General features: G+C 49.5%; 1 protein-coding gene across 16 annotated transcripts in view; it reads left to right on the top strand.

The window, feature by feature from the left end:
- Positions 1-14,739, top strand: part of LPAR2 (lysophosphatidic acid receptor 2) — a 42,343-nt gene that overhangs the window by 8,064 nt on the left and 19,540 nt on the right. For 5 of the 16 annotated variants that reach the window (XR_005591174.1, XM_039513905.1, XM_039513904.1 and 2 more), the window contains exon 3: positions 4,033-4,231. The exons of 4 other annotated variants lie outside the window; for them this stretch is intronic. Coding sequence is in view for 8 of the 12 variants with exons in the window: in XM_039513905.1 (XP_039369839.1) it covers positions 4,104-4,231 (128 nt within the window). In the remaining 4 variants the exon portion in view is untranslated. 7 more of the 16 variants (XM_039513906.1, XM_039513907.1, XM_039513908.1 and 4 more) reach the window with 6 other exon arrangements.

The following is a 14,739-nucleotide window of genomic DNA, read 5'->3' as shown; positions in this document are numbered from 1 at the left end:
ACCCCTGTACCAAGCCCCGAGGATCTAATTACAGGATCAGGGCCCAATAGGGTTGCCAATTTTGGTTCGATGGATTCCTGGAGGTTTCACCACATGGCATAATATTTAATTAAAGATTAATCTTTAATTCCTTGAGACTCCAGGAGAAGCCTGGAGGGTTGGCAACCTTAGGACCCAAGTGAGGAGGTTTCATGACGGACTCCAAACCCTTTTGTTTTGTAAAACGTTTGCTTCCAGGCAGATGCTGTGGTGAGGCTCTCGCCCTGCTGCAGCCCCCTGACACCTGCCCTGTAGGTGGGGAGAGGGCTACAGCATGGAGTGGGCAATACTGTGAAATGTTTTGACACATGCTAGTGAAACCTGCCACTGATGGGGCCAGATCCTGAAGTCTACATCTGTACACTAGGCAGTGCTGTATAGTGGCTAGAGCATTAGATTCCAACTCAGGAGACCGAGGTTCTGTTTCTGGCTCTGCTACTGTCCGGTTGAGTGACCTGGGGTAAGTCATTTTCACCTCTCTGAGCCTCAGTTTCCCCATCTATAAAATGGGAATAATGGTATTTTGTAAAGTGGTTTAAGATCTACTGATTAAAAGTGTTTATATAAGAACAAGGTATTATTATTATTAGTCAAGCAAAGATCCTGTTGGTTTCACTGGGAGCGTTGCCTGAGTTAGGAGGTCAGGATTTGGCCCTAAGGCAATTTGGTGCAAGAAGTCACTTTGGGTTAGTTAGGTGCTTCGTTCAGGATAAAGCTGCAGTTCTGCTGTAGCACGCAGCCTCCAGCTGGAGGCCTTTGGGAATTGGTTTTGTTTTTTCTTTCCAGACTTAAGCAGAAAGGTTTGCTAAACGGTTCTTGTGACTCTCCAGCCATAAGCTGCAGGCATCTGACTCCAAACTGAACAGAGACCTGGGGGAAATGGGTTTTCAGCGAGAATTCCTATAAAGGCAAAGACTGAGGCGTGTGGTTCCCTTCCTTTCCAGCGAGTGCAAACTAAACAGGGAGCCTTCATCTCCTGGGGCTGCAGCCATGTCCAGAGCGAAGCAGGGTGCAGCCTCCCTGTGAAAGGAGACGGTGCCAGGGCTGCCCACATGCAGCTCGCGGGCAGGGCCGGCTTTAGGCCGATTCGCCCGATTCCTGGGAATCGGGCCCCGCACTTTTGGCGCCTTTTTAATTTATTTTTTTTACTTACCCCTTGTCTGTCTGCTCCGGGGTTTTCCGTGGCCCCGCTCCCCTGACCAAAGCGCAGGCGGGAGCGCGGCTGCCCCGCGGCCCCGCTCTCACAGCTGGAGCTCCGGCCGGAGCGCGGCTGGCCCCAGCTGGAGCTCCGGCCGGAGTGCGGCAAGCCCTACCCTGCAGCCCCCCTCTCCCAGTTGGCGCCCTGGAGTAGCAGGGGGTTCCAGGGACTATTTAAAAGGCTGGGGCTCCAGCTGCCTCTGCCACCCCGGTCCTTTAAATAGCCTCCAGAGCCCCACTGCCCCCATGCATTCCTCAGGGCTCCCACGGCTATTTAAAAGGTCCGGGGCAGGGTAGAAGCAGGGGAGCCCAGGGCCCTTTAAATAGCCCCCAGAGCCCTGGGATAGCGGGGGTCTTGGGGGCTATTTAAAGGGCCAGGGCTCCAGCTGCCTCTGCTGCATCCCTTGCCTTGCCGTGCCCTCCCTGCCTGCAGCCAGCTCTGCACCCTGTGCCCACAGACAGCCCCTGCCAAACCCCCTGCCCTGTCTCCAGCCAACCCCTGCCACACACCCCTGTGGCCCTGCCCAAAGCCAGCCAGCCCTACACACACCCCTGCCCGCACCCAGCCCTGCACCCCCTGCTCTGTCTCCAGCCAACCCCTGCTGCACCCCCCTGCCTGAAGCCAGCCAGTCCCACACTCCTCTGTCTCCAGTCCTGCCAACCCCTGCTGCATTCCCCCGTGGCCCTGCCTGAAGCCAGCCAGCCCACCCCACACCCCCCTGTCTCCAGCCCACCCCACACACCCCTGTCTCCAGCCAGCCCCGCACCCCTTGCCTTGCCTGCAGCCAGACCCTGCCTCCAGCCAGCCCCATGTCCACTGCTGCCCTGCAGTTCCCAGGGCAGTAACCCTGCACACCTGCTTCAATGAGGGGGGGCAGGGAGCAGCTGGGACCCACACATGTGCACACCCCCAGGGATTGGCGGTGACCCACACATGTGAAATGGCGGTCATTAATAACCAATCAACAGCATATATGCATCAATGTACATAATATATAATTTTATTATTTATATAGTTATGGAAAGTAAATAATACAAGGAAGAAATGAAAGGCTTTTTTTTTTTGTAGTCATCCCTGCCAGGGCCCTACCAAAAATGTTCGAATTGGGCCCCGCACTTCCTAAAGCCGGCCCTGCTGCGGGGAGGAAGCTTCCACCTCATTTTGTTTGTATTGACAATAGTGCAAAGCGCCAGATAAAATTCTCTTTGGATAAAAATGAGGCCGAGTCCGGTTTCATAAACACAGCGACCCAACTTGAGTTTAACCTTAATGTGGCTTCCCATAACATGACATCACGCAGGGGCCAGGCTACCTTCCTATTGCAAAGAGCTGCATCTGCCTGCAAAAATGCCTCCTCCCTTAAAGGATAATCTCCTCCTTCCTGTGTGAATTAGGAGGAGAGGTTCAGGGGCCCCGGACCATCCTGTCTCCAAACAAAACAGCCGCACTAACAACCCTCTCTTCCCTCCCTGCTCTGTTTCCTCTCAGCTGCTGCAGAACAAATGCTTTCTGCTTAGAGGGTGCTAGGGTGTCCAGGAATTGTGCAAAGTGCTATTAAATTGCTGCACCTTTTCAAATCACTCCCAGGGTAGTTACCTAACGGACGTCACAAGGTGCTGGGTCAGGATCCTAGCTGCATTTGAGTCACTCATGTCCAGTCCAGTCCAGTCCATTCTCGTGCTCATTTATTCCTTGTGCTTTCAACAGTTTCTCTAACAAGGTCATCTTGATCGGATTCCAGTCTGGACTGATCATGTTCTGCTAAACTTCACTCCCCCTGGAATTTTAGGCCTTGTCTACAATGGGAATTTGTCCTGATTCTAGCCACCAAAACCCAGCCACTGATGCAGCTATAGCAGTGCTAACCCCAAGTGCAGGCAAGGCAATTTCTAATCACATCTTTCCTTGGGATTTTGTCCTGGAGTAACTACAGCAATGGGTGGCTGTTGATTGCTGGAACTGAAGCAAATTTCCATTGCAGATAAGGTTACAGTTGGGCATACCATTCAGTCCTAAGCTGCCATGCAGTGCTGTTGTACTCTGGCAAATAATTGCTATGTTCCACCCCAGAGGCAGCTGCATTTCAATGACAATGGGTGCTGTGATTCCCATACTTTTAAAACACTTTCAGATGGATGGTGATATAAAGGTTGGCTATTATCCTAAGGAGGCAAGAAGCATTTGTGACTTCCTGTTAGGGTTGGGAATCCCAGGGCCATTGGACTTTGGGAAGCTTTCATTTGAGCAGTTATTTGCAGAGAGTTGTAGTGGGGGGGTGTCTCTTACAGGAGATTTCCAACATTCCTAGGATTCCAGGAGAGAGGTTCGGTGGTAGGTAGTTGCAGTTTGCCATGAACAGGAACAATCACAGCTATGAGGGTTGAACAAAAATCTTGGCTTTAAGGTTGTTTGAAAATGCAAAAATCTATTAAAACAACTAATGTTGCTTTTAAAAATAAGAGAGTAATAAAAAGGATACAAACATCTATTATTTTTGGAAACATTTCTCCACCGCTTCTCTGCTGGGCACCAGAATGTGATCACTTCTGCAGTCCACTCTGAGATCAGGTTACTGAGCGCCTCTCTTGACTGAGCGGCTTTGCTGGTGTAGGCTATGGGTAAAAACTACATAACATACTAAAAACCTGCCCTGAGCCAGTGAAACCGGAATAACCCATCAGCCTAAAATGGTGCAATCTGTGGAACAGACTGTAATGTCCCTCTAGTCTTCTTGGCCTTGTCTACACTAAATGATTTTGCATCCCTTTTTTTTTTTTTTTTATTTTTTTAAGCAGTGGTGCAAACAAGGATCTCAAGTGTGCTAGCTGAAAATGCTGGAGCCCTGTAGGTACTACAGCTTGCACAAATGATGGGAAACTGGTGGAAGATTTTTCAAATGCAGCCCTTGGGAAGAAGAGTGGCCTTGGGGCTCAGGAGTGGGAGTCAGGAGAGCTGGGTTCTTTGCTGGGTCTGTCATAGACCTTACTTATGTGGGTAAGTGACCTGAGCTGCTCATGCCTCAGTTTCGTCATCTGGGATTTTCAAGAGTCAGCTTCCTTTTGAAAATCCCAACTTCCATCTGCGAAGTAGGGATAATACTTCCCTGCCTCACAAAGGGGCTTGTGAGGGTTAGTTAACTATTGTCTAAGAGACTCTGACAAAGGGGGTAGAGAAATGCAAGGTCTATGATATTAGTTTGTATTATAAAAGCCGGAGCACTGAGTTCTTAAATATCTTTGCACCTTCCTATGAAGAAACTGGCCCTGGACACTGTGTGTCTACACATGGCGTTACTCTGCAATTGCTAGTACTGAATAATTCTGTTTGTGGGTAAGAGTAAAGAGTGCCTTATTCTGGTATAGCTGAAACTGGGTCAAGCTAAACAGGAACACGGCACTCTTATTCTGGAATAAGAGTGTCCATGTATGGCATTATTCAGGAATAGCTATTGTGCTTTAAACAAACCTGATTTAACTTTCAGGCGTAGACAAGCCCCCAGAGGTCTACCTGGACACGTGGTGTGAGCCAGTCTAATTCCTATGGTCCTGTTCTTTGTACAGAAAACCCTTTGTGGACACAGACGGGAGGGACCTCAAACACACTCCTGACCCTTATATACTCTCAGGGGCGGCTCTAGAAATTGCGCCGCCCCAAGCAGGGCGGCGCGCTGCGCCGCTCGCGCCGCCCTTCCCCGGTCCCGTGGCCGGGGCAGAAGTGCCTGCGGACCGTCCCGTGTTCCCGCGGCTCCGGTGGCGCATCCGCAGGCATGCCTGCAGGAGCTCCGTCCGAGCCGCGGGACCAGCGCACCCGCCGCAGTCATGCCTGCGGGAGCTCAAGCGGAGACGCGGGAAGAGGGGACCCTCCGCAGTCATGCCTGCGACAAGTCCGCTCGTCCCGGGGCTCCGGTGGACCTCCCGCAGGCATGACTGCGGAAGGTCCGCCGGAGCGAAATGCCGCCCTGCCAGGACAATGCCGTCCCACGCGCCTGCTTGGTGCGCTGGGGTCTGGAGCCGGCCCTGTATACTCTTCAGGTCTATGTCCAAGGTGTGGCTCTGTTGTAATGAGACATTGACAGGTCAACTAAAACCAGTCATGCTGGGTGATTTTTGCTGATTGCAATGGAATTTACAAGACATGCTCCCACCCCACTCCCCCTACCTCTTCATGTAATCAAAGCTACCAAGGGTCCAACATTTAAGGTGACCAGATGTCCTGATTTTATAGGGACAGTCCCAATTTTGGGGTCTTTTTCTTATATAGCCTCCTATTAGCCCCCACCTCTGTCCCAATTTTTCACACTTGCTGTCTGGTCACCCTATACCCACATTAGGATTCCAAGCTGCAATGTTTTCTCCAGAGCAGCCCATGCTCTGTACATATAACTACTTTCACGTGGTAAATAAGCACCCTGACTTTCACAATAAGCCAAAAATCAAGCTAATCCCTTTTCAAATCAAGGTTGAAACAAGCCAATCCCTAAGAAGCCCAACCCTCTGTGACTAGATTCCCCGCCCCCCACCAGTGTGCAACCTGGGACTGTGGTAGGCCTGCTGTGCACCCCTGCTTGCCCCCCGTTGCCCATGCTTGCCAGGAGGCGATCCCCCCCAAAAAAGCTACAAGCCCAACAAGCTACAAGCCAAAAACTAGCCAACAAGCAACTCACAAACCAATTAAGCCAAAAACAAGCCCAGTTTCTGCGTTGTTGTTGTTTTTTTCTCTGCTGGTTTGGCATGTCTGCTACACAGTTCCTGCTGCTGCTTGGTTTGTGGACTTCCTCCCTTCTCTTTAGAGAGCAAGATGACTCCATATCCTGGCTCATCTCCATCGTTATGGACTGGAGGAAATTTGCAATGAACACACCTTTCTGATATTTTTTTTATTGTGCTTTGGTATGCAAAGCAGAAATGCTAGCAGGGTAAACATGGTTTCTGAAGAAAGGCCATTTAGGAAGCACCAGATTACAAACATTATTTAGAAACAACAAGACAACACCCTAAGATGTACAGCTGTCTAGAAGAAAGCAGCAGGCTTCCAGGTGTATCTCCAACATGTAAATACTCAGTAAAACTGGCTTCTCTTTCATGTGTTTGGGCAGACCATTTATAATCGGAGGATTCTGAGTTTGTACTTTTGGTTAAATTCACCCCAAGCTGTTCCTGTTTTTTTTAAACTGTTTATGAAATACTGTGTAACCCACACACCTTCTGGGTGTGTTGTTCTGTCCCATGTCATGGCATTGAGACCATGTAGGGAGGGAGGGAGGGAAAATGAGTCTGCTCTACAGCCTTGGCTAACAGTCAGTTGGCTTTTAGCTCATGTGGTAGAGGCTCATGCACTAAGCTCCAGAGGCCTCAGGTTCAGTCCTGCCCGACGACAACCAGGGTCTATCGGTGTTACAGCAGCACTTACAACACTTTAAAGAAAAGAACATTTGCGGAACTAGAATGTCACTCAGCATGCACTCAGGCTTTTCCACAGCAGTCAATCAGAAGAGCTGAGTCTTGTTAAGGGCCCTCAAGGCAAAGGGGATCACCCACGCATTGTCCAGAGCTGGAGATCTGCCAGTGTCCTTGGGATAAGAATCCCCCCTTGATTTGCAATAAAGTATTTAATTTGGTTTACAGCCTTGATGTCACCAGTGTCCCAATAATTGTTTCATTATGTTTATCCCAGCTCTTCCAACTTGGGTCTGCTGCCAACTGCTTCATGGTGGCCTAACTGAGCTTTGGAAAGAGAGACAGAGTGCCTGAGATTCAGCTCAGCCAAGAAAGGACTTTGGCATCTGGGCCTGCATGCCTTTCCTCCGCTTCTAATGAATTGTGTCCTTAGCCCCCTTCCTAGTATCTCCCCAAGGGACCCGAAGACTGGAACAGGCCTGCATGTAGTGTTGCCTAGAATATGTGCCTTGCTTATCTGCTGCCCAACAGTGCAGAATGTGCACCTGTGGTTGTAGGGTCTCTTCATTCACTTGGTGTTTCCTGCAGAATTATCCGCCGCGAGTTTGGCCTTTTGGAGTCTGCAGCAGAGAGAGATTCTAGGGCAAGGATTCTCAAAATGGGGGTCGGGACCCCTCGGGGTTGAGAGGTTATTATATGGGGGGGTTGCAAGCTGTCAGCCTCCACCCCAAACCCTGCTTTGCCTCCAGCATCTATAATGGTGTTAAATATATTTAAAAGTGTTTTTAATGTGTAAGGGGGATCGCACTCCGAGGCTTGCTATATGAAAGGGGTCAATAGTCCAAAAGTTTGAGAACCACTGCTCTAGGGGTCTGAAAACTTTTTTTTTTTTTTTTTTGCTGTAGGGCCTGATCTTTCTCCCATTGAAGCCCTATTCTTCTCATTCCTCCATCCTTGCCTTTGTCAGCAGGGGAGCCATCCTCCCTGTTACTGATTGTCTGGGTCCATCTTGCCTCTCTGTCGCTCTCTCTCCTGTTTTTGTGTCAGGGTCTCTCTGTGGATCTCCTTGCCTACTTGGCATAATGCAGACCGGCTCCCCCAGGCCCCACAACCTAGCCAACAGGGGGGAAGTTGAGGCTGTACGTGGGGAGAACGTTGTTCCCTAGGGGAACGGGTGATGGGGGGTGAGACAACATGGAAGTCACTGGGGATTTTCTTCAGCGGGGGCATGTGAACACGAATGGGAGTTGCAAACTCCATGAAGTGGGGTTTGAATTAACTGATGAACGTTGCTATGATTTGTTAACACCAGCATTGCGGTGTACACAGAAAATGAGATGATCCTGGTGAGAGGCAGCATGGTCTGTCCAGACCAAGGACTTAGGAGATCTGGATTCTTTTCCTGGCTTTGCCATTTTCCTGAGGGGGTTACCTTAGGGGAGTCCCTTCCCTGCTCTGCCTCTGCTGCCCCTTTGCTGGTTGGGGTTCTCCCATCAGCATAGGTAACCCACCTCCCCAAGAAGCAGTAGCTAGGGTGACAGAACTGAACGGTATCTCCACAGGGATTTAGGTCAGCTTATCTACACTGCTCAGGGGGGTGGATTTTTCACACTGCTGACAGAAATATTTAAACTGACTGAATTTTCTTGTGTAGACCAGGCCTAAGAGTCCCCTGTGGAAGGCACTCATGTAGTCACAGTGTTCTTTCTCTCTCTGTTTTAAACAAATCACTGTCAGATCTCCTGAAATTAAGTGAGGTCTGCCCCATGGGAGCTTCCCGCTGAGAGTTGCAAAGGGAAGAGATCACCTGTGAGTCTCCCCTGCCACAGGAAGTGCATTTCTCCTCCACCTGTTAAATCTGTCACCACAGGGGTCATGTGTTTCCTCGCCCCTTAGGCAGTTTCTCTCTCTGCACTTGGTAAGAGCCAGGCTGCTGGATGGGATTATAGCATAAAGGCGAGTGTGAGGGCCAGATCCCTGCAAACAGCCTGGCGGGGGACGTGAACATTAGGGGGGAGCTGTCCCAGGTCAGGCCCTGTGCTCTGCCTCTGGGGCAGAGACCACTTCAGGGCATGTCTACACTTGCCATTTAAAGCAGAAAAAGTCCCTTTTTTGTGCAAAAACTGTGGGAGCAACTACACTTGCCAATGACTTTTTGTGGTGAAACTCAGAAGTTTCACCGCAAAAAGAAAACCACCTACGTGAGAAGCATACAGCTCTTACCGGTGATGCTTTTGCACAACACGTTCTTCCTGTTTACCGAGCTTTTAGCCTCCGCAGGATATCCCACAGTGCCCAGGTGACCACTCTGGTCACCAGCTCTGCTGCTTTGTTGCCAGGTAAACCGACGTCCGCCCCTCCCCAGGTAAAACCCCAGGAACTTCCTGTTTTCTTGGCAAGTGCTCACTTATCATCTGGCCAGGTGACAATGGCTGCTCCACGGAGAAAATGATCCCCTGCTTGGAGCAATGTTGAGCTACTGGAGCTGATCAGTGTTTGGGGAGAGGAGTTGGACCCAGGATGCCCCCCAATCACCCCGCCTTCCCACAAGACCTATTGTCAAAATGGAGAGAGCTGCGCTGTGGGACAGCTCCGTGTGCTCCTCTCATCAGGGATGGAAGTGCTGCACATGTAAACACTCTGACGCCTGTGGAAGTGAGCGAGTACCCAAACCAGCGCTTTTCTTTCACCAGTTCACTATCACCGTTGAAACTGACAGCGTGAAAACTGCAAGTGTAGACATAGATTTAGTCTCTAAAGCAGCTGGTTCTTCTGGTGGAATCTCTACAGAGGACAGTCTGTAACACGCCTGATTTTGCAGGGATCAGAGTCCAGCACTCAAATGAAACGAAGCTTACCATGAGGTGAGGCCTTGGGGGTGGGAGTGGAGAGAACTCTCCCCCCCCCCCATTAATTTCTGTTAGCTGTGCCCATCTATACAGTGAGCAAAAACACAGCACCAAGAGTGCAGATCTGAGCAACTTGTCCCCTCTAGTGCCAGACCAGTGCCTCCAGAAGTGGAGGTGCTTGGAAAATGACTTTGCAGCCTAGATCAAGCTAGTAAAAGACTCAGATTACAGTTCCTGGGTGGGTAAAGTCTCCTGCTTGGCAGATGTCTGTGGCTTGGTAAGGCCCGCCTAGGGGAGGGCACAAAGAAGGATGGGCTCTTTTCAGAAAGCTCTTGCAAAGTTGCCTCTCAGGAGTCAGTGTTTCAGAGGTGCCTGTGACAGACTTTGGAGGTATAGCACATTTGCCTTAAACTTTTCTATTGGCACGGGCTGCCTTCTTGCTTGGAGGAGCCTCTCTCTGACTTCCAGGGATGAAGTCGTCCATCTCCTTGCTGAATAGCAGCTCTGGCTTGTGCTGGGGAGACCAATGCTAACTGTCAGATTTGGATGCAGTGGCTGTGCTTTCAGGTAAGAACGTTATTCTTTGGAGTAAAACACTGTAGTGACTACGGTTTTTTTTTAAATCGGCTTTTTGAATTTCTGACAACATAAGTTTGTATTGCACTGGGCTCTGTTCAGAGAAGAATACTAGTTCTGTACTAGCTCCATTGTTCAGGTTTGCTCTGTATTGATTGTGATTATTAGTTGGAGCAGAATTTCAGCTATTCATTGTTGCTCATCTCCATACTACATTGGCTATCAGTGGTCCAGTCATGTGCACCAAATGCCTTCCCAGACCCGAAGGAGAGAGGCAGCACCTTCCAGTGTTACTGAACATTAAGAAATGAAAAGCCAGGCTGTGTAGGCATTTTTATTTTCTGTTAAAATAATGATTCTGAACTTGCTGTGAACCTGTCACAGCTTTAGCTGTGCGCGTAAAGAAGGAAGTGTGTCTCAGGTGAGGAATTCCCATGTGATGCAAGGAAGTGAGGCGCTCTGTGCACTTCTTTAACAGGAAGAGCTCCTAGTGACATCCCACAGGACTGTGGGTATGGAGTGAGAATTTCTCTTCCGCAGCATTGCCTGCAAGGTCACTTACTAGCAATGGTTGATTAAAGGGAGGGAACCGCATAACCAGTTCTAGATGATGTGATGGGGGAAGAGGGTTTGGGGATAAACAATGGCCGGCTGCAGCTGTTTTTACCAAATAAGGGACCTCCGGTGAACACCAGGCTTTGCGAGGCTTTCTGGAAAGGAAATGGCCATGCACTCAACAACAGAAACAAGCATCTCCTTTGTGCATCTTGACGCTGGCCTGATTGTCCATTTGCTTGCAGCTGGGTTCCTTTTGTTTAGTCTGTTTTGTATAATGGTGGTTTGTGGTGATCTCCGCCCTTGATGCTGCGTTCCAAGGTCGGTTTCCTAATTGCAAAGCTGCGCCTGAGATGTCAGGGAAGCTCCTAGGAACATAAGCAATTACTTGTCAGCACCTGGACCCCACCCTGATCACTGGTTTGCCCAGGTTTAGCCTGTAACTTCTTTACGTTTCAGGGGGAGTTGGCAACACTCTCTGAAACTTTCCATGTTCTCTAGCTGGGTGTTTGTCTAAAGCCATGTTTAAGACCCTGTCATTTAGGCGAATGCTGATGAACTGGTTTTCCAGTCTTGGATGCTACATACAGACTGTACTTATGCAGCTGGGTAAAGAGGAACTGGGGCTTTGCTCACTTGCAGAGATGTTCTCAGTGAAGGGGAAGTGGAGGCAAACTGATACAATTTCAGTGCTGCTGGAAAGACCCTTTGCAATTACCCAGGGAACCGTGAAAGCATGCAGTGTGCATAGCAAAGTTTATTGGGCCTGTCAAATAGTTGCTGAAGAGACAAGCAGAGCGAGGTAATATCTTTTATTGGAGACAAGCTTTCTCACCTACACAAGTTGGTCCTATAAAAGGTATTATCTCACCCAGCTTGTCTCTCTAATAGCCCTGGGACCAGAGTAGTCAATAGACAGACCGCAGGCCAAATCCGAACCGCCAGACGCTTTTGAACAGACCCTGAAATCTTTTTATTTGCTTATTATTTATGAATATCATTATTTGTGTTGTTTTCTCTAAAGTCTGGACATTGACAAAAAATAGACAACCCTTGTCTTGGACCAACAGTGCTACAAGAGCACTGCTTATAAATAGTTGCTGAAATCTTAATCCTCTGAACAAAATATGATTGGTCTCCATTATCTGGTGGAAATTCAACATAACATTATCTCAATATGCTTGTTGTCTCTCAGGCTTGAAAAAGACTGAAACTGGATGCCACATGGATTAACACACATGTGTGATATTATTTTTAGTATCCTTCTGATAGAATTAATCTGCGCTGGGTGTATGAGTTGGTGTGTTCAGTGAATACTGCTTAGAGGCCAGTATCTCTATCTGTCTTGCACTCATCATAGTATCTAAGCACCTATGTCATTCACTATGGAAAAAATAAGGATAGATTGAAACCATTTCACAGCAAAATGTCAATTGAATCAAATGCATGTGAAACCTGTTTCCCGTGCAAACAGCTGGTTGATGTATAGAATCATAGATTGTTAGGGTTGGAAGGGACCTCAGGAGATGATCTAGTCCAACCCCCTGCTTATGTGCATGGCTGACACCCTTTTATCCCCCTCCCCCAGGGCACTGGTGCCAGGGGACTGACCCTCTGCAGAGAAGTGTATTGTTATTTCTTCTGCTAAAGTTTCCTCCTTTGTTTTGGCTGGTTTATGGTTTTGCAAATGGCTGAGGAGGGAGATGCTTACAGCCTGGGCCTTGCTGGTGTGTGAAGTAACATGTGTGAGCCCCTAACCAATTCCATTCCCTAAGAGACTCTTCCCCATCCTCCCCCAGGGAGCTCTCTAGCTGTCTGTCACCCCCAGTGGTTTTCTCTGTCTAGCCCTAATCTTTCTTCCTATCTTTCCTCCTTCTTGCTGATCAAGCCTTCAGTTGTTTTAAGATTTCCCCGCCCTTTCAGATCGTAATGGGCTCCCACCCCCAACTGAGTTGTGGTTGGACCAGTTGCTGCCTTGGAACATATGCATGGTGGTGTGTAAGGTCTGCATACACCTCAGCTGCCTGCTGCCGGCTCCGAAGGGAGAAGCACGGGCTTGTGGTTACAGCATTGCACAGGCTTGTGGTTACCCCATTTGTGACTCTACCACAGGACAGGCCACACCACTGCTCCGTGCCTCTGTAAAAATCCTGTTGGTATGCATACTTCCACCTTTCCATGTTCTCTGTATGTATAAATATCTCCTGTCTGTGTGTCCATTCTGTAAAAATGGGGATGATGATACTCACCTCCCTCCCTGGGGTGTGATAAGTTAAATTCACCAATGTTTGTGCTGCGCCAAGACTCTCTAGGAATCGGAGCCATGTGTATAAGGGTCTGTCTTCACTAGAAACGTTAAAGCGCTGCCGCATCAGCATTTTAATGTGGCTGTAGTTGGGGCACCGGCGCTGGGAGAGAAAAGCCACCTCCACCGAGGGGAGCAGCTACCAGTGCTGGGAGCATGGCTCCCAGCGCGGCAGCTCTGTCTACGCTGCCGCCTTACAGCGCTGAAACTTGCAGCACTCGGGTTTCATATTCCTGAGCCAGAAAGTTGCAGCGCTGTAAAGTGGCAGTCTAGACAAGATCTAAGTGGATAGAATCAAGAGACTGGCTTTAGCTGAGCTTTTGAATCTGGCTGCTTCTGTGTTGTGTTTGTGCTCTCAAATTCCAGGCCTGTCCATTCTGCATGTTTGCACAATTAGCAGAGTGTGTGGGGAGAGGCGGGTGGGGCACAGGTGATAACCAGCTTGGCCTGGCTATAGTAACCTCATTACCGGGTTACTAACAATATTGTGAGCAGAGCAAATCCTGCTGTCCTACACGAGTAGACTCTGAAACATCCGGGAAGAGGAGGCAGTGTTGTTTACTGGAGTGGGGTACCGTGAATGAGGACTCCTGGGTTCTGCTCTCCGCCTCATTAAAGGGACTGACTCACGTAAGGGAACTGCAAGTCAGGACTCATGGGGGTTCTGTTCCCTTCTCCATCAGACTTGCTGTGTGGTTTTAAGTGATGAGCCATTTTACCTCTGTGTTTCCATTACCCTCATCTGCAGAATGGGGATACCAACAGCCTGAGAGAGCAGGGAGGATTAGTGAGTTCAGGTCTGTGAAGCCCGACCTTAGAAGCTTGAGATGGAAGGTGCTAGAGAAGGAAAAATAAATGCAGAATTTGGGGCAGATGTTAATGGCCTCTCTGGCTCTGAGCTGAGCTTCCCTCCACCCTTCCCTCCGCTGCAGGCAGCGCCAACTCCCAATTTTCAAGCTTTCTCAAATGCGGCCACCAGGGGCTTTTCTTGCAGCCACAGCCTCCTGAGCTGTGATTTGGGGCGGTGGGGGGGGAGAGGGGAGAGAGTAGAGCCTCCTCCCTGCTGCTCCTGGATGCACCCTCTTGGTGTTGGTTGCTGGGGCCAGCAGCAGGGTTGGGCCCTGCCCCCCAATGGAGTCACCTGGGGCACAGTGCTGTAGGAGCAGGCAGCCTGTGAGTTCCCCACCTTCTGTGGGGTGGTGGGGCTCAGGCTTTGGGCTTCAGCCCTGGGGTCGGGGTGGTGGGGCAGCAAGCTCTGGCTGCAGGGCTTCAGGTTCTGTCCCTGGACCTCATCCTCCGGCCACAGGGCTTCAGGTGCCAGTCCCCCCACTGCCTCCCCCAGCTCCCCTGGCCCCCACTGCCTTCCCAACACTCCATCTAGGACTTAATTTGTCCCCTGGCTTGCCAGGGCTGATTAGGTCTGCTGTGAAAAGTGATATTTGTATGTTTGTTAATATCACTTTTCACAACAGACTTACTATCTAGCAATAAATAAATTACAATGATTTGGACACCTACATGTGCATATTTATTTGTTTTCCCTAAAGCTAATTAAGTATTTTAGGGGAAAGTGTGGGAGTGGCCACCAGCAAGAGTTGGTGGCCACACTCTGAGGCCACCAAAAAATTTGTCCTGAGAAACCCCTGTGTTAGAGAACCAAGATGATGGGAGGTTTTTGTGTGTAATAGTCAGGGTTTTCCTGATCTCACTTGCTTGTTTATGGGGCTGTTATTTCATAGTCCTGTAATGAGGTTAGAATTCTTAATTAACTCCTCATTATCCCGATCTCAAGCCACACAGCAGGGGAAACTCATGCAGGCA

This window comes from Mauremys reevesii, linkage group 25 (assembly GCF_016161935.1).
Source record: "Mauremys reevesii isolate NIE-2019 linkage group 25, ASM1616193v1, whole genome shotgun sequence".
Taxonomy (NCBI): Eukaryota; Metazoa; Chordata; order Testudines; family Geoemydidae; genus Mauremys; species Mauremys reevesii.
Note: the sequence above shows the minus strand (reverse complement) of the source record. Positions and strands in the feature narration are given on the sequence as shown.